This window comes from Podarcis raffonei, chromosome 1, assembly GCF_027172205.1.
Source record: "Podarcis raffonei isolate rPodRaf1 chromosome 1, rPodRaf1.pri, whole genome shotgun sequence".
NCBI lineage: Eukaryota > Metazoa > Chordata > Lepidosauria > Squamata > Lacertidae > Podarcis > Podarcis raffonei.
The window spans coordinates 24,218,467-24,234,991 of record NC_070602.1 but is presented as its reverse complement, the minus strand read 5'-3'; the positions used below and the strand labels follow the sequence as shown (position 1 = coordinate 24,234,991).

At 39.0% G+C, this 16,525-nt stretch overlaps 1 protein-coding gene and 1 long non-coding RNA gene across 14 annotated transcripts in view; one reads left to right on the top strand and one right to left on the bottom strand.

The window, feature by feature from the left end:
* The window catches only part of LOC128408255 (uncharacterized), a 213,737-nt gene that overhangs the window by 110,197 nt on the left and 87,015 nt on the right, over nucleotides 1-16,525 (top strand). The window lies entirely within an intron of this gene.
* EML5 (EMAP like 5) overlaps nucleotides 1-16,525 on the bottom strand; it is an 84,246-nt gene that overhangs the window by 22,352 nt on the left and 45,369 nt on the right. For 12 of the 13 annotated variants that reach the window (XR_008328985.1, XR_008328984.1, XM_053377419.1 and 9 more), the window contains 10 exons: nucleotides 15,846-16,048; nucleotides 15,104-15,215; nucleotides 14,368-14,495; nucleotides 13,103-13,244; nucleotides 12,529-12,681; nucleotides 10,713-10,844; nucleotides 10,070-10,158; nucleotides 7,791-7,967; nucleotides 2,112-2,313; nucleotides 1,081-1,207 (listed from right to left, as the gene is read on the bottom strand). Coding sequence is in view for 11 of the 13 variants with exons in the window: in XM_053377419.1 (XP_053233394.1) it covers nucleotides 1,081-1,207; nucleotides 2,112-2,313; nucleotides 7,791-7,967; nucleotides 10,070-10,158; nucleotides 10,713-10,844; nucleotides 12,529-12,681; nucleotides 13,103-13,244; nucleotides 14,368-14,495; nucleotides 15,104-15,215; nucleotides 15,846-16,048 (1,465 nt within the window). In the remaining 2 variants the exon portion in view is untranslated. Of the gene's footprint in view, nucleotides 1-1,080; nucleotides 1,208-2,111; nucleotides 2,314-7,790; nucleotides 7,981-10,069; nucleotides 10,159-10,712; nucleotides 10,845-12,528; nucleotides 12,682-13,102; nucleotides 13,245-14,367; nucleotides 14,496-15,103; nucleotides 15,216-15,845; nucleotides 16,049-16,525 lie in introns of those variants that run through there. The other variant, XM_053377451.1, reaches the window with a different exon arrangement.

Genomic DNA, 16,525 nt, shown 5'->3' with positions numbered 1-16,525 from the left:
TGTCACTTCTGACTGTTTTCCAAAAGATGGATCTGGCATCTTTTGCTTCAGTTCAACCACAGTTCAAAATGTAAAGTGAAAATTTGCTCACAGATATTTAAAGTTGCAGAATTAAACATGCCCACTTAGATGCAAGGACTGAAGATGCCTCTTCCGTACACTTCTAAAATTATTTGACAATTATTTAAATTATTGTTTAACCCTACCTACTTTCAAAAATTCCATCCTTTCAAATCTTCAAATGTCTGTGCCTGCCTGCCTGCCTGCAGTTCTGTTATACAGGTAACTCGTATCAAGGATTACATTCCGGGTATGGCACATATGCACAAAACTGGATATATTTGAACCAGCTTCTTTGAACTGCCTCTGCATGAGCAATATTACCTCCCAGAGCCAGTGCACCCAAATGGGTCTTAGCGTTCTTTGCCCAGCAAGGCAGGGAACTTACCAGGCTTGGAGAGGCTCTTGCAAAATTTGCAGGGTTGTCCAAGATTTCGCAAGAGCCTCCGAGAGCTCAGTAAACAAGTCTGAGAGCTTAAAAGCTCTTTCCACATAGGGAAAGCACTGCACAAAAGAGTTTTTAAGTTATCCTCCTTCTGTGCTTTTAATTTGCATTATTTAAATAATGAACATTGAATTTGCACATGTTAACTGTTGCCTGCATTTACACAAGATCACAGTATAGCGGGGAGGAGGGAGTACATCTAGCACTGCATGAGTGTTAGTGCTGTCAGCTTTAATAGCACTGATCACCTGATGGTGGTGGCAGTGAGGAAGTATTATTCCATGCACCCTTGTTCCAACAACAGAGGATCAAAGCTATCACTGACTATTTGTTTGCTACTACTGGTGTTCAGCAGCAGTGTATGTGTGTTATTTACTACTACATGTGAAAATCTTTTACTCTTGGCCAACATTCTTAGTCCATGAAAAGTTAAATGGAAATGTTATCCAATATCCAAGCACAATGGTTCAAAACCAAATAGAAAAGAAATCTCAGCCCCTTTTATGCACACATGCCCCTTAAAAATCTATCTATTACAGTATGCCATAAAATCACACATTTCCTCCCCAAGTTACCTTTCATCAACCGAAGGCTCTTTTAGCTGCAAATGAGGCTTGATTCCAAACATAGGTCTGATGTTGGTTGATAAGGCTTTGATGGTGTAATTAATTTCATTTTCTCTTGTGACATCACTGTCATATCCTAGTAAAATATTTATAACCAGAAGAACTATTGGAACTAAGAAGTAGGTGAATTATTTATTAATTTATTTATTCTATTTGTATATAAGTGCACCAGAGACAACAAACAACAGTTAGATAGGATCAAGACCAGCCCTTCAGTAAGTTGAAGGAGTCCTTCAGTTCATGGGAAAGCACTTTGCAGAGCCTGCCCACTGACGAGGCAGGGTGAAGTACCCACCTGCCCCACTGCTTCCTCTGCCAGCAGAATGTCCCCCATCACCAGAGATATGCATTCCAGTGCACAGCATTGCCGCTCATCTCCTCCACCCACCCAGGGTACAGAAGACAAGCAGCAACACCTTGAGGAGTGGTCTGGTTCTTGCCGAGTTTGTCAAGGGGGGGGGGCATCTGGCAACATTGGAAGGGGGGCATGGCGAGAGGTCAGGGAATGGTACATTCCCATTTCGTCTCAGGTGGCAAAACGGGATGCCACCTGGCACTGGCACAGCTGCAATACTATGAAAGTTCCTGTTGGTGGAAGTGTTAATTTTTGCCAGTTCCTTCACTGCATGCAGCACCTACACAATCTCCTACACTACTGGGGTGTAGGAGTGTAGATTTCTAGTGGGCACAAGAAATCAGAAAATCGCCTCCCCCACTTCCATGTGCACAGCTCTGTTAATGGATCTTTGGATCCCAGCCAACATAACATAAAATTACAATAAATATAATTTACTTAGGATTTTTAAAGACATTTAAAACAGTAAACTGGTTTTGCTAAATATTTAATTTGCACACACACACACACAAACACAAAACCCTGGACCTTTCAAACTGACATTCAGATTATGGAAGTTGCATTTATAATGGGAAGAATTAAAACTGCCTTATAAGATTGAAGTTATCTTAAAATGGTTACTTACCCCCATCTTCCTCAGAATCTAGATCAGATTCTTCACTGTCACACTGCCTGGTTTCTCGGTGGCCTTCCATCTCATGGGTCCACAGCATTAAAGAGGTGTCTCCACCTCCAACACTGACTAATAAACTGTCATCATGAGTCCAACGAACATTTGTTACATGTGTGCTATGAGCCACATATCTCTTAAACTTCCCATATTTTCCCTGAATATGAAATATACAAAGAATGTAGAACATTTCATTCATTAGCATTTTTAGGCAAGGCTACAAAACATCTATATATGAGTCAATGTAACACTGAACAATATGCTGGGCAGTAGTGGAGGGCTTCGTGCATCTGTGTCATTTACTTGACCTCCCTTTGGCTGCAATGCCGCTGCATATCAGAATGGGAAAAAGACAGTCCAGCATTCCTGTTGGCACTGTTGCGAAACAATCCTGGTATGCAACAGCAGTGCAGCTGAAGGGAGATCAGCTGAGAGCACAGCCCTTCCTCACTATCCACTACTGCTATCCTATATATCTATTTTTTTTTAATATTTATTTATACAACAAGAAAAAACACACACAAAAAACACAAATACCAAATTACACACAAATTACAAAAATAACCATAGACACATAGTTTTCTTGGCAAACAATAAAACATCTGTTGGTCTTAACACTAAAGACCCAACTTCCCGTCTATTCCATATTTCAAATTCATATTACTTATTGCCAATACACATTTTTTTTCATAATTAAACTTATTCTCAATAAATCTAATTCCTTCTATCTACCTAGCAACTGTTACTGAAGTTCCTCGAATGCTGCAACAGAATTTAAACTACTATATTTTTTTTCAGATATTCTTTGAAAACCTCACATTTAGAAACAAATTCTGGTTTTGATTTATTCTTTATTTTTTCTGATAAACCATCTAATTCGGCATATTCTGTCAGCTTTTGGATCCAATCTTGTATAGAGGGGATTTCATTACTCTTCCATTTTGCTGCGATCAAAACTCTTGCTGCCGCTGTCGCATATAAAAAGATACCCTTCCTCTTTTGTGGAATATCCAAATCTGTTATTCCCAGGAGGTAGGCCTCTGGTTTTTTATTGAAAGAGATCTTTAGCATTTTTTGCAGTTCTGCATGTATACTCTCCCAGAACACCTGTATTTTCCTACATGTCCACCACATATGGTAGAATGTTCCTGAGTCTCCGCATCTCCAACAATTACTTGACACATTTTTATACATTTTTGATAGTTTCCATGGTGTTAAATACCATCGATGTTCCATTTTTTGAAAGTTCTCTATAATCGTGTAACAGTTTGTGAATTTCCAATTGATCTTCCATAAATTTTCCCACTGGGCCATGGTTATTGAATAACCAAAATCCTGGGACCACCTCACCATTGCCACTGTTACCTCCTCCTCCTTGACTGTCCAGTCAAGGAGGAGTCGGTAAGTTTTGGAAAGAGTTTTTCTATTAGAATTTACAAGATCAGATTCGAATCGGGAAATTTCTACTGAGAACCCCTTTTGTTTGTCAGTTTTAAATTTTTCAAATAACTGATGGTATTGGAACCAGTCTGAAATGTGTTCTCTTATTTCCTCAAATTTTTTAAATTTTATTTGGTTATCTTCATTTTTTAGAAGTATTTTATATGTTGGCCAGCTTTCCTGCGTATTTTTCCGTTTTACTGCTATGGCTTCTACTGGAGAAGTCCACCACGGGACTTTAGGCTCCATCAGGTCTTTATATTTTCCCCATACAGCAAAGAGTGACTTTCTTATTATATGGTTGGTAAAATTTTTATGAATTTTCGCTTTTCCATATATTAGGTAGGCGTGCCATCCCCAACGGTTGTCAAAACCTTCCAGGTCCAGGAGGTCCGGATCATGCAACGTGCACCAATCTTTTAGCCAAGTGAAACAGGCTGCCTCGTAGTAAAGTTTTAGGTCGGGTAGGGAAAAGCCTCCTCTCTCTTTTATGTCTATTAAGATCAGGTGTTTAATCCTAGGTTTCTTCCCTTCCCACAGAATCCTACATATCTACATAGCTACTATTATTTCAATCAACATTTGATGATCTCCTTTTACTGGTCAACAATAGAAAGTGTCCTTTCATACTGCATCACGGTGTGGTATGCTGGTTTGACATCATCTGATAGGAAGTGCCTACAGAGGGTGGTGAATACAGCACAAGATATTATGGGCTGTCCCATGAATCTGCTGGATGAAACAGTGGAAGAACGTTGCTTCAGGAGAGTGAAGAAAATTCTCAGGGATGATTTACACCCTGGCCGGTACTTTATTAATCTCCTGCCCTCAGGCAGAAGATATAGAAGCATGATTAGTTGCACCAACAGGGTAAAGAACAGCTTCTATCCATGGGCCGTTAGGCTGCTGAATGAAAAGATAACAACAGGGCAACTGACTTTTGGGTTTGGTGGGTATGCGTCAGTAAACGAGGGGAATTAAGACTAAGAGAGCTGAGTGGGGGGGTGCTCGTGTAATCTCACTGTATACAAGTTGTACAAGAGACAATAAAGTATTTCAATTATGGCCATACAAAGACAAAGGGAGTGTTTAATTAAAAATAGAACACACAATTTCTCAGAAACAGAATGGTTTGCCAAATTATCTCCAAATCAAATAAACACAACAAAAGGAAACAACCACGGTGTAGTTACAGGCTGCAGTATTTGAAACATTAATACCCTTTTTTCAGTACCAGAGTTACTCCGAACTCCAATGAATGACCCTTAACCACTGTCTCAGCTGCAGAGGTGTTATGGAATGTTTATGAACATTCCAACATATACATGGACGTCTGCTGCACAAATTAACCAGGCAGAGGGCCTTCTCAGCAGTGGCGCCCTCCCTGTAGAACACCCTCACATTAGATGTCAGGGAGATAAAGAATTACACAACATTTAGAAAACATTTGAAGGCACAGTCTGACACTGCTCTCCTTTGTCTAGCCCTGACTCCTTAAGATTGCTGGAGGCGAACCCAAGGGAAGAAATAGTCATTCACTTTTTTTTCTGTAGCCTTGCCTCCACAACTATGTATTGCAATGCCAGCTGAGATGTGATGCTAGAGGAATAACATTACTCGGGTTATGAGCTTGCATGGCCTGAGGAAGATGGCTAAAGATTTTACTGGAGCACCTCATACTTTCATTCTCCCCCCCCCAAAAAAATAAAAAAAATAACTGTTAGAACAAAAATCCTGGAGCATTATCAGTGGGAAAAGCTGTGCAGTGGAAATGTGGTGTTAGATGTGTGATTTGAGTTGTTGGTATGTGAATGGGGGATTGTGTAGTATGAAGGGATGTCAATCATATTCTTCTTACATTTGTGTCTTTCTCCAGGAGCTAAGGAGTTCTTACATGAGAGATCTCCCATTTTATTTTCACAACAACTCTGTGAGGTGCGTAAGACTCAAAAAGAGTCCTATGGGTACCAGCAGAGAAGGGCTTTAAACCCAGGTGTCTCTAGTCCAAGTCCAGCACACTAGCCTCTGATTTGATAAATACATACAAGTTCTAAAATGAATCTCTTCAGCCTGAAATAGCCACTAGGATTGGGGTAGTAGAATCAACCAGTGGGCTGGAACCTTAGCTCTATAAACCCCCACGGACCAAGTTTGACAGGTGTTTCTATCTATCATCTAGAGTCGCAATGATGTCAAGTAAACCATTTTTGCCCATGCAGTTTGAAATCAAACCAACTGGGCAAAAAAACTGTGCATAGTACTTTCCAAGTACCATTTGCTGACTGGCAGTGCCTGCAAAGCCCTTTTCATTCAAGCCCTGTCATCATATATGACACCAGCTGTAGGACAGGTGGGAATGGCACAACGTGACTGTAACAGCCTGGCAGACCAAATGGAAAGATCTGTTAGACCTAGTTGGGCGGTGGGCCAGAAGTTCCCTACCCAAGGGTTAAACAAAATCAAAATGGTGACAGCTAAGGCCTGCTACACATATGCATACACATCACTTGAAAATATACCCTATGCTGGACTTCCGATCTCTGCAAGATGGTGAATGGAGCACAGATCTGATTGCTCCAACAGATCTGAGCCCTGTGGAGAGTCAGGGGGAAATGCCAAGGCGTACCCCCCAAAAGTCTTAAGAGGGTTCTCAAGATGTCGAGGGGTCCAGCAGATTGCCAAGAGCTCTCCCGCAATTCCCAGACCCCTGCGCCAAAAGGCTCAGGAGAGTGGGGGAAAGAAGCAGGTTTGAGTGCAGTCTTGGCAGAACGCTCCAGCCACCAGCAGAGATTTTTTGTAACCAACATACAAGCCGACGGGAACGTAAAAAGATTAACTACTGAAATTAATTAAGCTTAATTCGGCGCCAGGCGGATTAAAAAGGAAGTCTATTCTTCGTCTTCTGAGTAATTTAAAAAGTGCAGGTGGAAAACTATTATCTCATTTGATATTTACGTGCGGGCCTGCTGATGGCAGAATTGAAAGTAATTGAAACCCATTCTTTATTCTTTATTGCTTGTCATTGCTACAGGATTTTAAAGCTGGCCATGACTTGGTATTTGTGTTTGGAAAAGGGAATGTGGTGCCAGGACACGGACAACATCTGAAAGCCCTTATGCTGCCCTTCCAAAGCTTTTCCCCAGTTGCAGGGAGGAAAGGTTAAGGCAATTGAAATCTACTCTTCTTGGCTTGTTACTGATACTGGAGTATAAAAGTGGAAACTGGATTTTGAACTGCAGCCATCATTAAAACTGAACTCAGCAGAGGAGATTTGGATTAAGATAATTAAAGTACTCTGTTGGGGGAATATAAGAAAGACTTATCTCAGCTGGAGGGATCTACAGAGCACTGAAATCAGAATTTTAAGGAGGAAAAAAAACTGTCAAGAGAGGTTGACATACCTATTTATAAGGATCTTCAAGTGCTGCAACTCTTCAATCCACCCTGAGACATTTCCGAAATACATTTCCGGATACTGAATTTAGTACTGTCTCTCCTGGACAATTAAGTGGTAATTCTTATGGATATATTGTTTTGGTCTCTTTTTTAAGGTAGATATTTGTGCTTTTGAACTGCTAGGTTGGCAGGAGCAGGGACCGAGCAATGGGAGCTCACCCCATCGCGGAGATTCAAACTGCCAACCTTCTGATCGGCAAGCCCTAGGCTCTGTGGTTTAGACCACAGCGCCACCCCCGTCCCCAAGTTTTGATTAATTATGTGTAATTATTAGAAAATTGGGTAAATGGACATGGAAATGTAAGAGAATGTTGTTTATATAAATAACCAGAAGGGGGGATGGAGAGAAGTCTGGAGATTCCTGGAATCTTGAAGAAAAGGTTTTGAAAAGATATTGCTATACATAGGGATTGGGGGTAAAAATGTTCTTTTTTATTGATGTTAATGTGGAATTAAATTGTGAAAAACAATAAAAAAATATTTAACAGAAAATATTCTCTATGTTGACTTACAGGTGAGCATGTGAATTGTCTCCATTGAAATGCATTGTGTCTGAGAAAATGTGGTACAATATGAATGCTTGATCTGTAGTTTTGATCTGTGTTAAAGCTGATTCACATATACCAATGAGAGATAAGAATACAAGTGTATTTTCAATGATTGTAGGTATGAAAATAGTAGGACTTTGTTATTTAACCCTCGTAAGACTCATTATGCAAACACTGTATATTTACTTACTTTGGCAGGGTATCGGAAAAGCTTTACAAATCCAAAATCATCTCCTGTTGCCAAAACTGTACTATCACTGGTGAGGCACGAAGCAGTTACATCTGTAACTTCTCCAATTATTGGCCAAATTCCTTCACAGCAGGAGCCTAGAACACTTGTCCAGGATGTCCAGGAAATCTTTTCTGCCTATAAAGATAGCCTGTTTGAGAAAGGATACTTATCCATAGTTATACATCTGATCTCAGAGCAAACACCATAATCCTAGAGGTATATGCTATTCGCATCTCCCACTGAAATAATTAGGTATTACCTATGACAACTGCAGACAAAATGCCTTCAGTGTGAAGGAGGATAATATTTTATGAGAATGTGTTATCACCCAGTATTTGAGAAAATTTATTCCAATTGCATTCTAATCTTCTTACCTTCCCATGTCTGACAATTAATATGACTATGACCATTAATACTGTTTTGAACTATGATAGAACACTGTGTGAATGATACTTTCCCATTGTACAGCAATACCTTAAATAAATTTATTTTTATCATTTGACAAGATACTTTCTCTAATTAAAGGCTCAGAGCCAGCATGTGAATACCATAAATGCAAACAGGAATTTGCTACTGTTAGCTATGCAGAAAGTTTATTGTTTCCATATCCAGCAGCAAGAACGGTTGCTTGCATGGTTTGCTTTAATGTCCTGAGGATAAACTACGGGGAGAAGAATTTACACTACTTACAGCACAAGCCTATGCAAGTTTTCTAGGAAGTAAGCCCAGTTATGTTCAGAGGTTTTTCTTTCTCTCAGGTAAGTGTGCAAAGGACTGAAGCCTTAATGTGGTTATGTTCTTTACTTCTATTTGTAGGACATAATTTGGGAAGGTTTTCTTTATATAAGGAAATCTTAAAGATTCCCTGACGTACCTTGACTTCCTGTGTCTTGCTGGTGATTAGTATAAATCATACTTCTAGCATTTGAATTTAATTCATATAGGTGAGTTTCTTAATTTCCCTGAAAGTGCAACACAGTAATACTCACTATTCTATTCTATTCTATTCTATTCTAATCTATTCTGGTCTTGTAAATCTATTTAATTAATTTTTATAATGTTTTTATAATGTTGCACTACTTTAGTGTTGTTAGCCGCCCTGAGCCCGGCTTCGGCTGGGGAGGGCGAGATATAAATAAAAATTATTATTATTATTATTATTATTATTATTATTATTATTATTATTAATATTATTATTATTATTCATTGCTTGTTCTTAGTTTCTAATAGTCTGATTCCAAGACTTGCTGTACCACTAAGAAAACATTTCATTTGAGGAATACTGACCAGTGTGCCACAACAATGCAACAAACCACAGCATTAAGCAGAGATACTGGATTTTTTGGTGGGGTGGTGGGGATATTGACAACAATTTCATTAAGCAAGGAAATAAAATTATTTGGTGATAAAAAGCATTTTCAGATTTTGTAGGGGGGGAAGCTGGTATTGCAAATGAAGACTCTATCCTTAATGGCATCTGATAGGACATTTGTAAAATAGGTCTGCCTAGCAGGGTATTGGGATCTAGTAAAAATTTACTGGTATTTAATTTTCAATTTAAATTTTGGATATCTTGAAAAGAGAAACTGCAGCATTTACTTTTGTGGCTAAGTCTTTGTCCTTCACTAAAGAAATATATATAAGAAGGAAATTCCACAATTTCTTTTACATATTGACAAGGACCAAAACAACAAGCCTGAACCGTATAGTCTGCCAAGGTCTCAAAACACTATCACAATTGGTAAGGCAGAATTTAGATGTCGCTCACTGAAGGGATTAGAATTCCAGAAGCTTTGGAGTTTTAGAACAGCAACTTTTGCATTCTACCACTAGGTGGATCTCAAGTCCCACCTGATGTCATCTTACATGCACAAGCAAATACATAACATACAGGCAGAGACCACCCCCCCTTTACACACATTCAGTATGTGTGCAACCATGTACTGTACAGTATATGCGCATCATACCGAACCTAGAAGTGACCCAGAAACGTCATAAATACATCACTGAAACGTTACTAAAAGGTGGGGGTAGGGTGGTGACGGAATGGGTTGTCAAAGACTTTTTCAATAGGTTTTAATTATACACGATTTCACCAATGCGTGTGGTGCCTCGGAATGTAACCCCACATAAATGTGGGGCTGCCTGTAGTGCCTTCAAAATTATGTAAATAACAAAAAGAAAATATAGATATTATTTACAAAATTGTATTTGAACTGAATGGTAAATCTTCTTACCTCTGTACTGGGAATTATCTGTTTTTTCCCCCGAGGAGCTTCAAAAAACAACTGTTCCTTAGCACCAGTGTTGACTTGTAAAAGCTTGCCTAAAAAATGTTCACCAGATACAAAATCTCATTGAAGACTTTTTTGTTTGTAGTTTGTTTACACAATATTTATTAATTCACTTCCTATGAAAATTTGTGAGAAATTCATCACTACCATTTGGAAATGCTGCACAAAATTCATGCATAGTTTACACTTTCCAAGCTACAGAAATACAGTGGTGCCCCGCAAGACGAAAATAATCCGTTCTGCGGGAGCCTTCGTCTTGCAGGGATTTTCGTCTTGTGGAGCTCCGCTATCAGCGGATCAGCTGATAAGCGGTAAAACAGCTGATAAGCGGCTTAGCGGCTTTTAGCGGCTTAGCGGATAAGTGGCAATTTAGAGATAAGGAGCTTAGCACCTTTCAGAAAAGGCCAAAAAAAAGGGAGACCACGGAAAAAAATTCGTTTTGCGAGTAAGCCCCATAGAAAACTTCGTCTTGCGAAGCGTAAAAAATATCGGGAAGCCCTTTCGTCTTGCTCGTTTTTCGTTTAGCGGGGCATTCGTCTAGCGGGGTACCACTGTATAGTCATTTTGCAGCAATTGTATTTCTTACCTCTTACATCCCAATCAATGTGTGTCACATAACTGGATGAGCCCTTGCAGATTCCAACCCGCTTACTGCTCATTACATTGTAGATATCTACAAACGTATCATACGATGCTACAGATAAGTATTTTCCAGCGCCTAAAATGCAAGCATAAGGAGATGAATACTTTCCCAAATAACCTGATTATATACAAAAATAAATGTGAATCACATAATTTGTAGTTTTGAGGTATAGTTTGTGTTTCATGCTATCTTGTTAGCATTTGATTGCAAATTATTGCAAACCTATGCCAAGGGGAGGGGGGAGCAGCCCGTAAGTTAAAAAAAAAGCAATTATATATGGAAAACATGTGAGGATAAATACTGAGGCAATGGGTATCTCTAGATAAGCCTTATTATTGCAAATGGGTTGTTCAGATATTGCAAATATATCATTGGGAAATATTTTACTTTTTTAATGTATTCAATTTTCCCCAGGAAGAGCAGATCTTGATTAATGGGGAAGAGGGAATACAGGGCTGGCATTTTGATACCAGCAATGTTATTGCATGCAAGAGAAGCACCCATCCCACAATAAATATCCATCCGGAAGAATATTATGAAGAACAAAATGTGACATGGACTGCAGATGCCGATACAACCTTAATTAATCTTCAGTTACTACCCAACCTAGAAGTAATTTATGATGGGTACAGACATTGGGAAAATAGGGTTCATGGGGCCAAAAGCATTCTATTGCCAATTTTAGAAGGTAAATTCATACACTTTGAAAAGTGTTTAATGAATATAATGTTATGCAGGGGTTGGGGGGGTTGGGGGGGTTCAGCCTTCATGGTGCCTTCATGATGCCCTTGTAATTACCGGGATCTGGGATCCAGCAAGGGTTAAAATCTAATGCGCGTAAAATGTGGGCTTCCTTTAATTCCAATATATTCCAAGAGCTCTTTCCAAAAGTGCCAACGTTTTCCAACATCCGCTTTCTTAAAGATCTCTTCTCTCCCTCAGCATTACAATGTAAATGTAAGGAGCTTTCAAATTGTCCAATATTTATTTCCTCAAATTTTAAGTGGCCTTATTACCTTCTCTCCCTCGCATCCCGCAGTGCTTTGTATTCTTTTCTTTGGTTCATTTTATTAACAATCTTTTTAAATAAAAAAAATGTCTTTAACTGTGCATTTGTTGGGGAAAGGATACAGGTCAGTGGCAGAATGCATATTTTGCATACAAGAAGCCTGAGGCTCAATTCCTAGCATCTTCACTTACAGCTGGGGAACGCCCCTGTCTGCAACCTTGGGCAGCCACTGTCAGTTAGTATAGACTATACTGAGCTAGATAGTCTGACTCAGTATAATAGAGCTTCTTTTTGATATGTGAACCCAGCACTGGGGGACTCAACCAAGACAATTTCTCCCCAAAGTGGTGTGATTCAAGATTTTCAATTGTGTCCAGAAAATCCTCCAAGCATACAGCTACATGAGCATTCAAATAAGTGTACGTGTGTTAAGTCTGCAACACTTTCCCAGTCAGAACCCTTACAGCATAGTAATCATAATTCTGAAAGGGCCTTAAATTGACAAAAATTGAGTGGGAAAAATCTTGTCATAATGGCATTCTACAATTCTGAGTGACTTATCTGAAGCCGATTGCAGGCAATTCTCAATTTGTGTGTTTGATGCATGTATGATTACAACCGCTGTGTTTGACACTGGAAGAGGGCAGGGTGGGGCAGGGTGGGCTTACATATGCTCTGCCGATGCGCATGATGACCCAGAATGTAACCCCTATGTAAATGGGGGGTGGGGGTGGGTTTGCCTGTACTTACCAGGAGAAAATCGTATATCTGAAATAACGTCCTTCCTATGATGAAAAGAAACAAGATCCTCCAGAGTGTCTGAATTTACTATTAAGAAACTTCCATCATTGAGACCTACTGCTAATGCCTTCCCGTCAGGAGAAAAACAACAAGATCTTCCCCCTGCCAAATGCAAAGAGACATATTTTAGTTCTAACTGGAGGCCTGCAGGCGTTATTTTGCTGGAAAATGTGATGTATTATTATGTTGCACTTTCAAGTGTTCAAACTGTTACATGTACTTTCATTGATCCTTCATCTCTACAAGGTAAGTCAGTATGGGGAGTAATGATGATGATGATGATAATAATAATAATAATAATAATAATAATAATAATATAATAATAATAGCAGCAAACTCTTCACACAACTTGCTTCTAAGTTTGGGTAACCTATTTCCATATTACATTTTCAAAAGTTTAAATCTTTTTTTTTACATTTTATTGTTCTAATACTAATATTATTTAACTCAACTTCACTTCGATTCTAATATGAGTGAACGGCAAAATGTGTGCAAATTTTGATGAAAAGCACCATCATCTTACCCTTCTTCAGTTTTCTAACAGCAAGCATGCAATGGCTGGGGGACAGATCCCATATTCTTAAGGTTTTATCATCACTTACAGTGGCACAAATAGGTAAATGAGGATGGGTAGCTAAACCCCAAACTTCTCCTTCCATGTGACCCTATAAGAAACAAAAACAATTCAATTTAATCTGCTATAATACAAACAAGAATTAAGAGTAGATTTAAAAACAACAACAGAGGATGCAGCCAACTTATTAAACCACACTAGAAATTATTGTGAGTTTGAGGACTGTAAATTACTATATTTTATTGATTGTAAATAAAAAAATCTGAACTTTTTTTCACAGTGCTTCCCGAGCCAATTGGTGCCCCAAGGGAAGTGCTGCTCAAGGTGCTTTGAAGGCACTACAATACCAGTAGCCTGCAAAGCCCCTTTCTGCAAGTTCCAGCTTTACCTGCCCCACACCTATGCATGGCTAGACTAAAACAGCCTCATGGGCTTGGTGCAGGGGCAAACCTAGGCTTTAGTTCACCCAGGTCAAAGACCCAGTTTGGCACACACACACACCCAACACACATTTGCGTACACACACACACACACACACACACAGGCAGGCAGGGAGCCTCAATGGCACCCCTCTGGAGGCTTCACCTGGGGCAAAAAACCTGGCTACCCCCCACCCCATAGATACAGCACTAGTTTGGGAGACCTAAAGGTTCTCCACTCCTGGCACTACATAGACATTACTATGTAACTGTTCTATATTTTAAGAACTTCTACTTGAGCTTGCTTTTCCCTCCTCCCTCCCATTCCTTTTTCCTCATACAGTACACCATGTCTTTTTCAACTGTGAATTTGAGGGAAGAGCCCGTCTTAGTAGTGATTTTTGTAAGCTGCTCTGAGAGCCTTTTAGGCTAAACGGCAGGGTATAAATGCCCCCAATAGACAAGCAAACAAACCCACCTCATCCCCATCCCCTGCACAGTTTTGCCAATCTTTTAAAATGGATTTTCTTCTTCTGAAGGTGATGAACATGGGGGGAAACAAGAGAGATGACTGGACCAGTATCCAAGTTGCCAATCAGTAAGTTTGTCAAATGCTGAAGGCAGGAGAAAGCCGGAAATGTTTGTTTGTACACAGCCATAGCCTTACCACATTGATCCTAAATTGGCATTTCACACCACCAATTATGAAACATTATTATAGCAGCTGTACTTTAACATTTCAAAACTAAAAATGTTTTTAAAAAAAGAGAAATATATGGTTAATATTTACTGTACCTGAACAAGCAATGTTATTGGCCCACTTTTATCAACTTCCAATATTTCACCATTCTTTGTGCCCACTAAAATATGACCATGTCCTAATGATATGGCACGTATAGAAGGGTTATCTTCTAAAAGGAGACCTAAATGAAAATATGTATATATATATAAGAGCTCAATTTTGGATGAAATCAATATTTTAATTGGAAAGCTTATTATTTGCTTGCTTAATTTTTAACATAATCCTGGCTTGAACAGAAAGTTCAGAATTCCCAGTCTCTCTCTCTTATCTTTGGCTTCTGTTATGCAATCCAGTGCACACTTACCTGGAAATAAGTCCAGTGGAATTCAGTAGAACTTATTTGGGAGTGGTCATGTATGGGTTTTCTCTTTTCAATCCACTTTTAAACATCTTCCTTCTCACAGTTACAAAGGGCCATATTCTCTCCCCCCCCAAGCCCCCCCCCGATCTTCTCTGGAGGTCCAGGAGAGCCCCCAGAACAGCACATGGGGGAAGGAAAGGGAAGATTGTTTTGTCAGTCAAGCAGAGATGCTTGGATTGATAGAACCATCTCTTTAGCATGATGTAGAATACAACAACAACAAAAAACAAATAAACGGTGTCTTAGCTGAATCCTGTTTCCAATTTTGCCTTGACCCACATGATACAGAAATCAATATATAGAACAGCAATCTAAGCTTTAACAAAAGTTCAGAGACATGATGAATGAACTAAATAAATAAATGTTACCTTTGGAGCCAGGGGCCAAGGCAGCCCTTTTGATGGCATATGTTTTGAGACACCGTTCAAAGGTGTCATCCCAAAGAGCCACAACTCCATCCTTGCCTCCAGTTACAAATCCCTGAAAACATTAGAAATATTAGAAAGTGAACAGCAGAAAAGTTCTGTGGTACAGTAAACTTTAGTATGTTGTTTAAATATGAATCCTGCTCATCAATCATCCCAATACTGCAATCTTGGACAGCATATCTATAGCAATTCTCATTATCCATACTTCTGAAGTCATATAGAACAGTAAATAAATATGAATATGGCCAAGATGTATGTTATTTAACTCAGATTAGCAGGGGTGATATTTCAGTGATGATTCCAGCTTCATTCTAAAATGTGTTAGAAATTCTATTCAAATCACCAAAAAAAGAGATTTAACCTTAATTGTCCTGAGAACAGTGGGACTACATGTGTGCTTTCAATTTATTTGCACAAGTATTACTTTAAAACCAGCTAGTTAATTTCTTCATTGTAAAAAACACCATCCATATTAGACTGTGCAGCATTAGGGGGCACTAGAAAGCTTTCAAAAGCACTTCATTATATGGCAGGTGGTTCTCTTGTTAAAAAAAAAAGAAGAAATCTTATTGGGCCTGACAAAACACCAAGGTGTGCCTAAAGTAGCTCTTTAGATATTGGCTATACATTTTTAAAAATACAATAAATTATTATTGATCCATTTTCAATATAAGCTACTCACTTTTTCTAGTGCATGCATACTGAACACAGGGCCATCGTGTGCTTTCACAGTTTTTATGAGGAAGAGATCTCTCCATATGCATACATCCCCCGTTGAAGTTCCAGAAAATGACATCTCTTCTGTCCAGCCATAAACTGCACACATCATTGTATCACTCTTCCCCATTGGACCTACATAGCCCTTTTTCCCAATCAGTCCACCACCTTAAATTAAAATTAAATAATAACAATAAAAATAATTATTCGGTATCTCTAATAACCTAACTATGTATCTGTATGGGTGTAATTTTCTAAAAGACGATACAGGAACATTTTTAATGAAGTTTAATTTCTTTTTTGTCACTTTAATTTATTAAACATGCAATTTCTTTTGTTTCAAAATTGAGAGAAAATGTGTACATCAGCAAATGGACTTAGCACAATAGCTCAGTTGGTAAAGCACGAAACTCTTAGGACTCAGCTAGATTAGTAAAGAAAATGCGATTTATATGCAAACAAAGGTCCGTATAGTTAAAGCTATGGTTTTCCCAGTAGTGATGTATGGAAGTGAGAGCTGGACCATAAAGAAGGCTGATTGCCGAAGAATTGATGCTTTTGAATTATGGTGCTGGAGGAGACTCTTGAGAGTCCCATGGACCGCAAGAAGATCAAACCAATCCATTCTTAAGGAAATCAGCCCTG